Source organism: Acanthochromis polyacanthus, chromosome 16 (genome assembly GCF_021347895.1).
Source record: "Acanthochromis polyacanthus isolate Apoly-LR-REF ecotype Palm Island chromosome 16, KAUST_Apoly_ChrSc, whole genome shotgun sequence".
NCBI lineage: Eukaryota > Metazoa > Chordata > Actinopteri > Pomacentridae > Acanthochromis > Acanthochromis polyacanthus.
The window spans coordinates 4696702-4711227 of NC_067128.1; the positions used below are offsets into that span (position 1 = coordinate 4696702).

A 14526-nucleotide genomic window follows, 5' to 3' on the forward strand; every position below is an offset into this window, starting at 1 on the left:
ATGAGGAGTTATGCCATCAGGTTTCTATAGTAAAAAGCTCAATTTAATGTTTATTTTAATGTGACTTTCTGTATGTTTTTAGGCATTTGAATACAGTACAATGATGTTTGGAATTTATGACTTTCCGTATGTGGGGAATGTAAAAAAATAGAGGAATCCAGTGAATATTCACATTTGAGAGGCTGCACCTGAAAAAAAAATCCTGAAAATTCCACAATTCTTAAATCATAAATCAGTGGTCTGCTGAACAGCTGAGCTGATGTATGAACTCATTACTTCAGCTTTAATGAAACTGTTTCAGGGTTTTTCAGACTCAGAATGGACCACTGGGGGGGAGATTCTACACAACAGCAAAGATCAGTGTGCGTAATGTAAAGGCAGTGAGTTTGTGTTCAGAAATCTATGGATTTTCCAGATATTTCAGACCGTTTGCTAAACATAAATGTAAATTATGTGTGCGTAAATGACACTAAAATTAGCAATACTGGTTAAAAAAACGTGTTCTTTTTTCGATCATCATTTTGGCTCAGTCTGGAATGTCTTTAAGGGGGCACCAAAGATTGCTTAATGCAAGAAAACACACTTTTCAGTCTACCTACAGTCCAGGTCACCACTACTGGCAACCTTTCATTTTTTTCATATCCGGTACAATATCTAAAATGTACTGAATTCATATGATCAGAATTTTTTAATTGGATGTCCAAATTACAATCACAAAAAATATAATTTTTCAACTAACATGTTATTTCCAAGAGGAAATGGGGAAGAAAAATGCCATGGAGTGTAGTAAAGGCAGCCCTCCTTAATATTGGCAGCGATGACTTCCTCCAAACATTTCATGTAGCATCTAGAAGCTTGTTGTGCTTCTCAACTGGTATTTTCTCCCACTCTTCCTTTACAATTTGTTCAAGCTCTTGAACGTTTGCAGGATTCCTTAACCCAATGGCAGATTTCAGCTCATGCTGTAGATTTTTGATGGAGTGAGATCAGGGACTCGTTGCTGGTCAGTTTAAAACAGTCATTTTTCCCTTTTTCACCATTTGAAACCATTTTTCCAGATTGCTCCAGGCCAGCTTTCAGGTCTTTGGATGTTTTACGTGGTGTTTTTTTTTTCTACAGTTTTGCACCAACCTTTGAAGACTTGTCTCATCAGTTTTCCTCTTCCCCCCCACGTCCAGGCAGGTTCTTGACAGTTCCATAACTTCTTCATAACATTGCGAACTGTTGAACCAGGGTTAGAGATGGCCTTATACCCTTTAAGAGTCTTGTGTTTGCTAATAATAACACTTCTGATGTCCTCAAACAGCTCCCCTGTCTTTACCATTGTGACAAAGGAACAGGAAATAGCATGTGGCTTTTTAAAACATTAAAGTCATCATTCTTTGGCTAATTTGTGTTGTGTGGGCACTGACAGGTTATCACCAGATGTTTCTCATTTCTGATTAATTGCAGCTGAGTCAAAATGGGAGTTTTTTCCCAACACTAATTTACCCCTCCTGTTGTCCTCATTTATGTGCACCAAAAAATACTGTTTCTTTGTCTGAAAATTTTTTTTAAAAATCAGCAAAAAATCCCACAAATGTCAACATTCCAATAATTCCTTAAAAGTTTGCCTTAAAAGTTTTATTTTTAAAAAAAATCCCCTAAATTTTGCAAGAAAATTCTTGTAAATATTTTTGGAAAATTAGTAAAAATCTTCCAAAAAAAAAATCTTAAAATATCTGAAGTGATTACATATATACCAGTAAAACTTAGAATATTTTCTTTAAGAACATTAACATAAAAATCAACCAAAATCCAGCGAAATTCGCTGGATTTTGGTTGATTTTTACGTGAATGTTCTCAAGAAACATTTTTAACATTTTTTTTCTCCACTAAAAAATGTTCAAAGATTTCCCATTTAAATGTGGACATCAGAAGTTTCACTGTAAAAATACATTTTTTTTCTCCAGATTTTCAAACTTTAAACTGGTCGACAGGACGACACCAGGGCTAAAGGGTGCCAATACCAATATCACCGCACAATCGGTCAATTTCTCTATTCTTCTATCTATCTAACATGAATTGTCTGTAGACCAAAACTGTTTGACTAGATTCCCTTTTTCAGGAGATATTCTACATTTTGTATTTAAATTTCATGTTTACCAATAATGATGAGCAGGCCTGTGTTTTGGGATTAACTGCTGTAGTCTCCATTATTATCAGCCTGAAATCTTTACTGTAAAATGTGCTCATAGTTGGTAAATATGTAAACGGTCTCTGTTCTTGCCGTTAACTTTGTGTGTAGATGTGGAATGTTCAGTGCTTGGCTGTCCCCTTCCTGCAAAAGTTTGGCCCTCTTTATGTGTAAAATTGCTTTCTGCTGTAAGGTTTCAACTTCTCTTGATATTGGTGTCTTGTCGCGGCGTCTGTCGCACTGACTCAGCCATTCAGATGAGAGAAAACACCCAGTGTAACATCTTCAAGGCATTAATCACGGTCTATTGCAGGCTAACATCCATCTCTCTTCCTCTGGCTCTGTTCAGATTTAGTCAGTGTCAAATTCTGCTGTTTTCACGCTGAGAAAAATCGCCTGTCTCATTCTAGCACAGCTTTGCTTCATTTTACATCATTTATCATGGTGAAAGCTGTTGTTTGCTGTGGGAAATTTCCAAGTAATATTGAAACCGCGGTGCACAGATGCTTTTATGCACACAGCCGAGTTTGCCGGTCGTAACGGAGCGTGATGTGTTTGTGTGTCTTCTCTGTTGCAGGAGATGGAGGAGAGAATCCAGCATTTTGATACATCCTGTGAGACGGAGGAGGGAAGACTAATACCTATTATCAGGTAGATCCTGGGACCACAAAGACACACAAACTGACTGAAGTGAGAGTGAAGGAGTCCAGTCCTCGACACAACAAAAGCCCACAAGGAAAATGCCCTCCTCTGTCGTCTGGAGGGAAACGAGGGCAGAGACATTCAATGGTGCTATCGTCTCAGGAAACCTGGCCGGAACCAGATCCATTCTACACAACCAAACTCCCCCGGAGGTGTGTCACGTCAACACAAACACAACAACAACAACAACACACCGACGGTGACGGGCAACCCTGGTGCTACACGGGTGCTAATCCTGACCTTTTGTCCATGCTGCTCTTTGGGAACACTTCTTCTTCTAACTCCGGATGACTAGCAAAACCAACAGATCGGGTGATGTCTTATCTTCTCTCCGGAGCAGGCGGTGCATACACACTTTAAAAAAAAAACTCACACACACACAGAATAGCATCTCTTTCTTGGGTACACTCACTCAGAGCCTCACCAGCAGGAGTGTGGATGCAGAGCGCTGCTAGGAGACGATATTACCACGCTGTTTTCGCGGCTCTTTTTTTGTTTCTTTTTAAGCCACTTGATTATTTATTTTTTTTTTAACATCTGAGCCACCCCAGTTTACAAAGAAGTTCCACCGCAGACACAAACCCCCGATGAGGTTAGAATCCAGTCACAGTGTTCGTCTCGGAGCGTAGCATTAGCATTAGCCCGCGGCGGTCAATCTGTGAAACCCTCCTCGCTCGCTCGCCTCAATTGTTTCGTCGACCTCCTCTTCCTCCTCTTCTTCTTCTTCACTACATTTTCACAGTATGAATGTGTTCCCTCTCCGCTCAAGCTGTGCCCGCCAGTCTATTATTATTATTGATATTCATTTTTTTCTTTTTCCTCCCCGAGTGAGGAACTGGAAGCAGTACAAATCGGTCAGTAGTTTGCACTGCCTAGCGTGTGCCTTATTTTAAAAACCTCATATGATATATTTAGTAGGATATTTTGATTTGTGATAATGAAACAGGCTCCAGGTTTTTGGGGGGTGGGTCTTTACCACTGAGGTCACCTTGAAGCAAAAAAAAGAAGATATATCTAGACGCCAATTCTAGACATATCTAGGTGATGCATCTCTACAATAAAACTTTCCTTCCTGTCTCGGCAGATGTGTGTGAATATTGTTACTGTATTTAAATGTGTTCATGTCCTGTTAGAGCTGAGGTGAGAGGTCGACACCACCAGCCTTCCTTTCAGTTTTCATATGCAAAAACCCTCTGAAAACACCAATAATGCGAGTCAAATGATTTATGGTGCCAAGTGTTACCCACTCCTTCAGAAGGTGCTGACATTCGCCGGCGTTCTGTTTCCAACTACATTAGCTGGTCATAGCTAAAAATCTGTATTATGTTGTGTATTATTTTTTACTTTTTTATGAAAACGCTTTGCTGGATTGTCTTCTTTTTACTTCTTGCATGGGTTGTGAATCCATAATGAACAAGGCCATTCTAGGCAGTGCCCGTCACCTAAAGTGTACAAAGTGATTATTTTTCCTCCTCTTTTTAAATGTGTGACTTTTTTTTTTTTTTTTTTTTTTTTTTTTACGGATTTATTTCTGTTTTCCTCGACACCAGACAAGAGAAGCTGGATTCTCACTTGTGGCCAACAAACACACGATATGTTTTCTCCTAACTGTAGAAGCTTATGAAGAGTTTCATGCCATATTTAGCAGGTGTAGACTGAAGAAACCCCTTTTGTTTCCCCCCCCACCCCCACCCCCCCCCCCCCCCCCCCCCCCCCCCCCCCCCCCCCCCCCCCCCCCCCCCCCCCCCCCCCCCCCCCCCCACCCCCCCCCCCCCCCCCCCCCCCCCCCCCCCCCCCCCCCCCCCCCCCCCCCCCCCCCCCCCCCCCCCCCCCCCCCCCCCCCCCCCCCCCCCCCCCCCCCCCCCCCCCCCCCCCTCTCTCCAAGCACCGATTCCTCAGAAAAAGAATAACAAACTCTCGGTGCAACTCTTAAACCCCAGCTCACCTCTGCCTTTTTTCTCGGATTCTTGGTGGGGAAAAAAAAAAAAAAAAAAGAAGCAAAATGAAAAACCGTATGCAAACTGGCGACGACAGGTTAGCACTTGGACTACTGCAGAGAGAAAAAAACCAACGCTACCTCAGCTTAATTATTTTAAACGCGAAAAAACAAACTGTTTACTGGGTACAAAAGCAGTATTTTTTTCCTCCCCACGTGAAAATACTGTCGCGACATCCTCGGCGTACCGACAGCGGCGCCAGATCAGCGCCACCACAGCGGCTGCAGTAATCCAAGAGTGGTTTATATCTCTGATTGTTATGTATGTTTGCATTTGAGCCACATGATGATTGCATACATTTAGAGGATATTTCAAGGACTGTATATTTGATTGCTTTAGGTTCGTTTCTACTGACACCGAGGAGGATCTGCTCCTCTCGCATCTCCTCACCTCCTTCTCTGAGAGCGTTTTCTGCCTCTTTTACACACCCATCGCCTTTTTTTTTAAATGTTTTCGTCATTGCAGATTTTCATCTCATGATTCTGATTATTTATTATTATTATTATTAAACACGTTTAACACCTAATATTCAATAAATTTGTCTCTTTGTAAGTTTATTTTTTGGAATCTAACAGAATTGGGAAGCATCGTGCGTTCGTTTTAGCCGTTTTTTTTTTGTTTTTTGTTTTTATTATTTTTTGCGTAGCGTTTGTGTAGCAGGTTTATTTGGCGTGTACGGGGGAATAAAAGGGTTTACAGGTCTCTCAGGTTCAACACGCGACAACATGCCCTGTCAGCTTTTTCTATTTATTTTGTCGTTCTGATGTTTTTCTTCAGTTGGAGGCGGTTACAGATCGTGGCATACTGGAACATTAGGATCTTCAAATGAGCTGTTTCTGTCTAGTACATCCCAGTAAGAGACCTTTTAAATGTTGTTCACTTTGTCTCCAGTTTCTGACAAAAAAAAAAGCTTATTTTTCTGAATTTCTAAAACACATTTGGACTTAAAATATGACTAGTTTAAATGTCATACATTGTGATCTTCCTTTTCTTATATTAAATTGTAGCCAGTTTGGACTAACAACCAATTTTTGTCTGGTAGTTGAGACTACTTAGTCCAGTATGCAGAAGGAAAAAAAAAAAAGGTTTGTTCTTTCCTCCATGACTTTGTTCTTCCCTGTTTTTTTTCCCTCACGATTAATTTAGACTTCTCATAGCTTTGTCCGTTCTGTTTGTTTTTGTGTATTTAACACACCTGTTCGCAATTGTTACTTTAGTGTAAGTTATATTTGAAATGAAACATTTACTGTATTTCTCAAATAAACTGCTGTGATATACTTGAATAAAGGTGCAAACTGTAATTTTGAAGTTTTCATTTTTAAATTGAGGAAAAAACACACATGTAGTTGAAAACAAAAAGCAAAGATTCCCTTTTCCAGAAGCTGCTGAAATCTGTGGAGATCAATACAGGAGGAAGACCAAACTAGTTGTAGGGGAGAAATCTTGCCCATTTCTGTGTATAATTTGAAGCTTAATACTTAAATTTGTCAGATAATTATATATAATAACATATATTCTTGTAGGATCTTATTTACATTAATCTGATTAATTTATAATTTAATACGTGTAATATTTATATTATGTAAATTTCTTCACATTTAAATTATTTACATATCCTACATTACAAATTAACCAGATTAAATTAAATATTAATGTTAAGACCCCACAGTATTTATTATAAAAACTTCCCTCATTAGTAAAAATATTAGCTGAGATCCTACATTTTATAAACTGTATGTCATCATTTTATAATCTGAAAGTTAAGGTGAAGACCCGACTAAATTATTATATAAATGTACATAATATAAATGTTGCATATACTACCCTGCAATAATATTTATTATTATGTAAAATTACCAGACTACTTCAAATATTTGTCCTGTGGGTCAAATTGAAACGTTTTAAAGTTTGAAAATGTGGGGAAAAAAAAATATATTTTCACAGTGAAACTTCTGATGTCCACATTTTCAACATTTTTGGGAAATCTTTGAGCATTTTTTAGTGAAACAAAAATGTTGAAAATATTTCTTAAGAACATTCACAAAAAATCAATCAAAATCCAGTGAAATTTGCTGGATTTTAGTTTATCAGAATCAGAATCACTTTATTCATCCCCGAAGGGAAATTCAGGGTTAGGGTTTTTTGTGAATGTTAAAGAAAATATTAGAAGTTTTACTGATATATATGTAATCACTTTAGATATTTTTAGGATTTTTTTGGATGATTTTTACTCATTTTTTGAAAATATTTACAAGAATTTTCTTGCCAAATTTGGGTGATTTTTTTTTAAAATGAAACTTTTAAAGAATTATTACAATTGTCATTCTGAAGGTTTTGCAAATTTTCAGAAATTTGGGGATGTTTTTTGCTGAAATTTGGGATTTTTTTCAGACAAAGAAATAATAGTTTTTGAGTGCCCATAACTGAAGACAACAGGAGGGTTAAAGTTTAGCTTCTACAACATTCTACACAGAAAACAGGATAGATTCCCACCCTGCAACTAGTCTGGTAGCTAATAGAGTTCATTTTTTATTTAACAGAGCACTGAATCACCTCTCATGTCGCATCTAAAAGCCCCATAAAACATCAGACCAAAAAACAGACTTGACAAGGTTTTCATGTTCTGGTATATGTATTAGTTTTCAATAATAACAATTGTTAATTTTTCCTTTTTGGGTACAGATTTACAGACATACCATTTTGAATCCAACCTATCAGTTTTTTTTTTTCTAAAAACATTTATACAGAATTGCCTTCAGGTTTTTAAAATATACATATTTCCTTCCTGTATTTACAGAATACCAACCGCACATCGTCTGTGGGTTGCAATGAAACACGTCGTAGAAAACAGAAAAGGGGTGGATTTATGATAAAAATCAAACCTGGATCAACAGATAATGTCTATGGTAACAGTCACAGGTGAATATTGTGCTTTTTTTTCCAGAGGAACTGTCCCAACTTCAACATCTGATCAGTGGAAGGAGGAATTCCCTCTCTCTCCAAACACCAGAGCACAAATGAAAATGGGAAAAACAAACTGCTCACCCTGCAGATGATGTCTCCATCAGGCTGGAGCTGCACCAAAAACAGAAAGATTTCCTCCTTTTCAAACCCCACCCGACCCAGATTTGATCACTTTTTCTGCTGCTCAGTGAGTCATTAAAAGAAAGTGGGTTACACAGAGTTCAAAATCTGGTTTCTAAATCACCTCACAGGAGGAATTATTTGCTTCCTGGTACATGAGGAGAGAGAAGAAACCCTTCAGATCCGCTGATAAGAGGAAAACAGTCCTTTCCTTCGCTTTTCCTCCTGTCCTGTAGATGTCACTACTGAGAAAACACAACAGAGAAACTTGAACAAATGAAACCTACCATCTGGCGAACATCAAAGGGACAAAAACGTGGAGCTGCGAGCTTTCACTGAGCTGAGTTCATCAAAGAAACGACCGAATGGTGAGTTCACAGAGACAGAACGGAACAAAGCTTCATTAAAAAACAAAACAAGGAGCTTGTAAATTACTAAGAGGGTCCCTGTGCCTGTTGGATGAGGATGAACTACTACCATGACACATACAGTACTGGAGGTTAGGCATCGTCACCTGACATGGCTGTGTAGCTGAACATGAGTACATTCTGCACAGGGCTTTTATTTGAGGGGGTGGAGGGAAGGTAACAGTGTGGATGGATGCTGGCGTCAAGTCCGGAGGCTGCCGACCGGCCGATCCGGCTCTAAGCTGCCGTCACACATCGTCCCACAACTGGAGCTCAGCTGGTGTTTTGGCGTCCAACCCGGTACGTTTCTGGTACCGAGCCGCCCTCAGCCGCTCTGGATGTACTTCTTGATGACCACGCAGCCGTGTCTGAAGAGCGGGCAGGGCATCGACTGCAGCAGCGTCCACGAGTTGGTGCAAGGGTCGAAGGTCTCCATGTTGCCGAGGGCCGGACCCTCGCTGCTCACGATGCCCCCCGTGGTGTAGATCTTCCCGTCCAGGATCACAGCACTGCAGAGACGCACAAGTCAGTCATGATCAGTGAAAAGTAGAATGCACTTTAAACTTAGAGCTGCAGACTGCAACCAAAATGCAGCCATTTTTTAAAAAAGTGTACGAGTTAAGATGTTCTTTAGACTGATGTGGAGACGCTCCAGTAGTTCTCGCACCAGCCATGTTGTTTAAAAATAGCATTTTTTCTTCTTTGGCTAAATCGGTCTCACTTAGACAAGATAAGATAAAATAAAATAGAATTAGTCTTTTTATGTGATGATTGGCGTACGTTTGTCTGTTTATCTGTGCACAACATTACTCAAAAACGGACTACTGGATTTGGATGAAATTTTCAGGAAAGGTCAGAAATGACACAAAGATCAACTGATTAGAGTCTGGCAGTGATGCGGCTAATCGTCTGGATCCACGGATTTGTTAGAGATTTGTGTATCATTGCAAGACAACGACACGTGAACACTACCGGGGATGTAGCTCAGTGGTAGAGCGCAAGCTTTGCATGTATGAGGCCCCCAGTTTCAATCATCTCAAGCATCTCCACCTTTTTTTGCAGTGAAGATGGCACTGCGTTAAGGTCACAGTCTCCCCTAGAGGTGTGGGCTCGAATCCCCCTTCATTTTACGGGCAGTGGTGGTGCAGCAGTTAAGTTTCTGGGCTACTGATCTGAAGGTCAGAGTATGAAACCCCAATGCGGCCACTGTATGGGGCACTGTACCATGACTGCGCCCCAATTGGGATGTGCAAAAACAACTTTTCACAGTGCTGTAAAAATGCATTTGTGACACACAAAGGCTTCTTGTTTTCTCTGTCAACTGACGATCACAGGATTGTGATTGACTGAGCAGTCTTGGCGAAGCACTGCACTCTGAGTCCTTTTCTTGTTAATGATAGTGCTCACCTCCCCGTATTCAAATGTTTCACTGTTCGTTGTGCGACTGACTGCAAAAAGAAGTCGTGTTGAAGTCTGAGAAAATGAGCCACTTCTCTCCTGATCCGTCACCTCACTAAACATTTTCCTAATGAGTTAAAGGTCTCAATCGCTAGTTTTAAGTCTTCTTCAACGCAGCATAATTTTCCATAATTACCATACTTTACAAAATGAACATCATACTGTATTGAAGGAGGCTTGAAACTTCCAATTGAGGCCATAAACTCAGTAGGAAAATGTTCACTGAGTTAGCAAATCAAATGAGAAGTTGACTCATTTTTCATTGACTTCTATACAGTCTGAGTCGCCCCCTGCTGGTCATTAGAAAAAGTGCAGGTTGTAGGCACTTTAATATCGGCTTCACTTTTGAAACCAGAGACGATGCCCTTTTTTGAATACAGTATGGTCAGTGTGGCTGCACACAACAAATCTGTGAAATCCTTAATCTATCTGTACACATCAGTAGCTCTGCTGTTGTATTTCTAAGTAGCCGCTCAGGAAATGTTTGTAAACCGCAGAATTTATTTTGCCGTTACCTCCAGTAACAAAAAAATTTCGCTCAGTCAAGTTGTGCTAAAATTTTAGGTATTACAATCTAAATGTCAAACATTGTATTTGTGTTGGAGAGCCGGCTCTATTCACACCGACTGTTGGGACAAAACAGTAATGAGACGTAATCAGTGTCGGGTAGATAAGTCGCTGAACAGTGAGCGTGAGCTGGCGAGGCTTTGATTTGAGATAGCTACGAGTCACAGCGGCAGAAGTACTGTTTGTGTTGTTAATCACGATCAGACAACAAAGCCACACAAAGGCGACATCTCCACAAACACGCTGATTGTCGTGCTGGGGGCCACGCCTGAGATTATTTGACATCGCTCACGCGTGATCCCGAGAAGGCGAAAGTAGGAAGGAGGGCAAAGGGAAAAAAAACATTACATTCTCTCTTGAGGGCGAGAGAGAAAACTAATGAAAAAGCAAATATCTGTACAAATGTGCTCATTTGATATGAGAAACAGAAACAGGAGTTTGTGTGCAGAGAGGATTAAAACTTGGGCTGTAAGCTGATTAGGGCTTTGTACTCCTATTGGGGTTTGGAACGATCTGCATTTACATAAGGTGCACGCTCAAACACACACACACACACACACACTCGCAGCGAAACAACATGCAGTCCTATTGCACAAATTCACAGCACTGTTGGGACTGGAAAAGATTATTACATAAAGCCTAAATCTACTCAGAGAGAAAGCACAGCTGATCCAAAATTGAGAGAGCGCAGGGCAGCGCCTGGAGCTGCTCTTCCTGATAAACAGAGGGAGGTTCAGGCCTGCAGAGGGCCCGACGCACTGAGGGGAGAATATCAGCTCTCCTGCACGATAACCTGCTAGACTTCATCTCCGTGTGCCGCAGATATTCCAGAGTGTTTGTGTGCTTCTGCTTTTGACAGCGCCGTGCGTGTTTGTTGTTCTCCCCCTTCCTTCCCGGCATCTCTTCCTCTCTTGTGTCAGACTTAGTTAAATGTAGCAGAACAGCTGCCTGCCGCGTGCCGCTGCAGCTTATCAATAACTCTGACAACATGATTTATGTTGGACGTTCTGCACATAAGATCACTGTCTGTAATTGCCTCCCGAATGTATTTCATGCATGCCTCCGTTCCCTCTGTAGCTCCTGCAAAAAGAAAAATATCAAGAAGCTCGGGCTTGGAAAACTGTGAGTTCATTATCCAGGAAGCTGCACACCTCAGTGGCTCCGGTGGACTGGAATATCAGGATGTGAGCTCACCACTGTTCTTTTTCATTTACAGTGGTCGCTCTCCATATCGCGGTTCACTTTATCGCAGATTTTTAAATTCTATTTGTATCGCTGATTTTTCGCTTCACCGTGGGATTTTGCGGTATATTTATATATTGTTATAATTATTTTTGCGGAAAAATAAGCATTTTCTAGCCTAAAAAAATTGAAAACAATAATTAAAAAATATTTAAAAAATAATCAGGGGGGAGTTCAACGGTTAAATTTTGATCAGATAATTACAGAAAAAATAACACGTTAAAAAAATAACACATTTTACACTGCATCATGCAATTTTTCATTTACACTAATGTTTATAGCAAGCTATTTTTGCACTCACTACTGTAAATTTCTGCATATATCGAGTTATATTTAACTTTTATTACTACTATTTTTTTCCCTCCCTGTTCCTCTTTCTGTAGTTGCTTTATTTTATTATTCTCTTCCATATTCTTAGGGTGACACCAACAGCTGAAACCAAATTCCTTGTATGTTTTGTACGTACTTGGCCATTAAAGCTGATTCTGACTCATTTAATCGCACCTTTCTCAGTTCCCTAATTTCTGCCACACCGGTCACACTGACGAACACTCCAGCCCAGTAGGTGGCGCTAATGAGCCTAAAGTCTGTTAAACAGGATACAGCTGGAGAAAGTTTGTTGAACAGTGACAAAAGACGAGACCACATTGCTTGGCTTGTTGGGCAGAACATTTTCTTTTAAAAATCTTCCCGATGTCAGCTTGTGTGCAAATTGTGCAACAAAGAATTTTCTGATCACCGCAGCACTTAAACCCAACAGTATCACCGAAATGCAAAACATGTTGCTCGTATAAACTTTTAGTTTTACTAATTTACAATCTGCAGTCAATGTCTTCTCTGTAATTTTTAAACTTTGAGGGTCAGGTTGGATCCTCTGAAGGGCCACATGTTTGACACTCCTGCTCTACATGTTTTCACTGAGGTGCAGGATTTTATATTGCAGTGAAAAATGAGCCCACAGTGACTAAAAATGCGACAAACTGTTTTGGGTTCAAAAGGCTAATATCTGTAGCTAATGTTAGCCTCAAGGACTAGAATATTTAGAGCTGCTTGGCAACTGCTTCGACTGCTCCGGGCAGCAGCCTAATATTATAGCTATCCAGATTTTGACTTATAAATATCAGTCAAGACTGGATGTGAAGACCCTCTTACATCAACAACAGTCTGGCTCAGATGAAAATCCCAGACCAGACTCTGATTGTTGAGAGGAGTGAAATTGAGGTAAATCAACCCGAAACTTGAGGAAAGTGTCACTGCAAATCAAGAAAATTGTTCTGAGTGATCACCTTTATCCCGTGATGAAACATTTCTATCGCTCTCCTGCACCTTCATCAAATCGCCAGATGATGGAAAAGTAGAGTTCCAGAGACTTTGAACGATCAAAGTACTGAGCACTGAGGCTGCTCTGGTGGGATGTGGTGGTGTGGCACGTTTCTAAGACACTATATGTTGGTTTTTCTTTTAATTTGTCACCAGTCTGTAAGTGAAGACTAACAACCCACCTTTACAAAAGAACAAATTACTCAAATGGCACCTTAATAGTTAAAAATAATTGGAAAGAAAGCTGATTTAATCAAGGCTATCGAACAAACATGTCTTGTTTCTCAGCGTTACTGATCAAGCAAATTTAAAAACCAAGCCCATGAATTAGAAAGCTGTTTTTTTTTCCTACCCAGGGAGAAGTTTCACAACCGAACCGCATCGGAAACGCTGTCAGCCCACAACCGGCTTTGTTCAAGTTTTAATTAGCTGGCCTCGATGCATTTTCCCCGTGCAACCAGTGTTGTGACACAAAGACTGACAGACTACTAATAAGCTTGAGTTTTACATTATTTTTGAGGCTGTGTAATAATGTCAGAGCTGTTTTTGAAGCTTCACACAGGACAAACGTGCAATTTATGCGTATGAGAAAAAAAAATCGTTACAAATCCCACACTGGGGATTTAACTTACATGTGGCGCCGCTACATTAATTATCTCTTACCTGCAGAACTGCCGAGAGTGATTCATGTTGGGACCAGCCTTGATGTTTCCTTTGTCTGGGTCATAGATAGTGGTAGCTCGAGCGTAGGCTCCTCCCAGGATGAATATAAAACCGTTTAGACTCACTGCAGGGGCGTATTTGTTATCTAAAGATATGAGAGCAGAAAGAAAGAGGAAGAGGGGGGAAGAAAGGGAGATTTTTTTTAAAGGAAACACAAAGCTATTGTTTGGATGTCATTCTCGCACACGGCAGAAATTTCCATTCGATATAATGGCATCAATTTGTTCTTTTTTTTCCTCCTCTCTGGTCCCCACACCGCATGCAAAAACGATCATCATCAACATTCTCCTTATCACTTTACAGATATGCCCCTCTCAAGATTGCTTTAGAGGAAACGAAAAAAAAAAAACAGAATGGATACCAAAAGTGATGAAAAAGCGGAGTTCATAAATCACTGAGGCTTTATTGGGTTCTACTTCAAAGTATGTTTGGGCCTGGAAGCAATATAAAAGAGTTACCTAAGTCCCAATAATTCACAATTGCATTAGGTCCTCTGGCACCTCCATAGATTCTCAAAGAAAGAAGAAAAAGCACATGTATTGGAAATACATGAGTGAACAGGTGGGATACTGTGCATATGGCATAACTCAGTCTGATACCGAATATCGCACATGAGGAAAATAGGAGCACTGAAGCAGCGCCGTTGGAGAATTATAGCTGATGGGAAACAAAATGAAACAGTGGTCTGTGCGTATCGGTGCTATAGTAAACCTGGAGTTAGCAAGCGGCAGCCCCGCTGTGTGAGAAGAAGAAGAAGAAGAGGAAGAAGTGTGCATCAAACTCGTTTCCTCTCGAGCATGACTGCAGCTGGCCAATTTACAAGCAGCATGAATAATGCACAGACAGTTGG

At 40.3% G+C, this 14526-nt stretch overlaps 2 protein-coding genes across 4 annotated transcripts in view; one reads left to right on the plus strand and one right to left on the minus strand.

Annotated features, from left to right (window-relative positions):
• atad2b (ATPase family AAA domain containing 2B) overlaps positions 1-4492 on the plus strand; it is a 100328-nt gene extending 95836 nt beyond the window's left edge. Inside the window, exon 28 of the mRNA XM_022194688.2 lies at positions 2754-4492. Coding sequence (XP_022050380.2) covers positions 2754-2831 — 78 coding nt within the window. The 3' untranslated portion in view covers positions 2832-4492. The remainder of the gene's footprint in view (positions 1-2753) is intronic.
• Positions 4493-7488: 2996 nt separating this feature from the next.
• Positions 7489-14526, minus strand: part of LOC110951560 (kelch-like protein 29) — a 326566-nt gene continuing 319528 nt past the window's right edge. For all 3 annotated transcript variants that reach the window (XM_022194687.2, XM_022194685.2, XM_022194686.2), the window contains 2 exons: positions 13617-13761; positions 7489-8875 (listed from right to left, as the gene is read on the minus strand). In XM_022194687.2, coding sequence (XP_022050379.1) covers positions 8692-8875; positions 13617-13761 — 329 coding nt within the window. In that variant the 3' untranslated portion in view covers positions 7489-8691. The remainder of the gene's footprint in view (positions 8876-13616; positions 13762-14526) is intronic.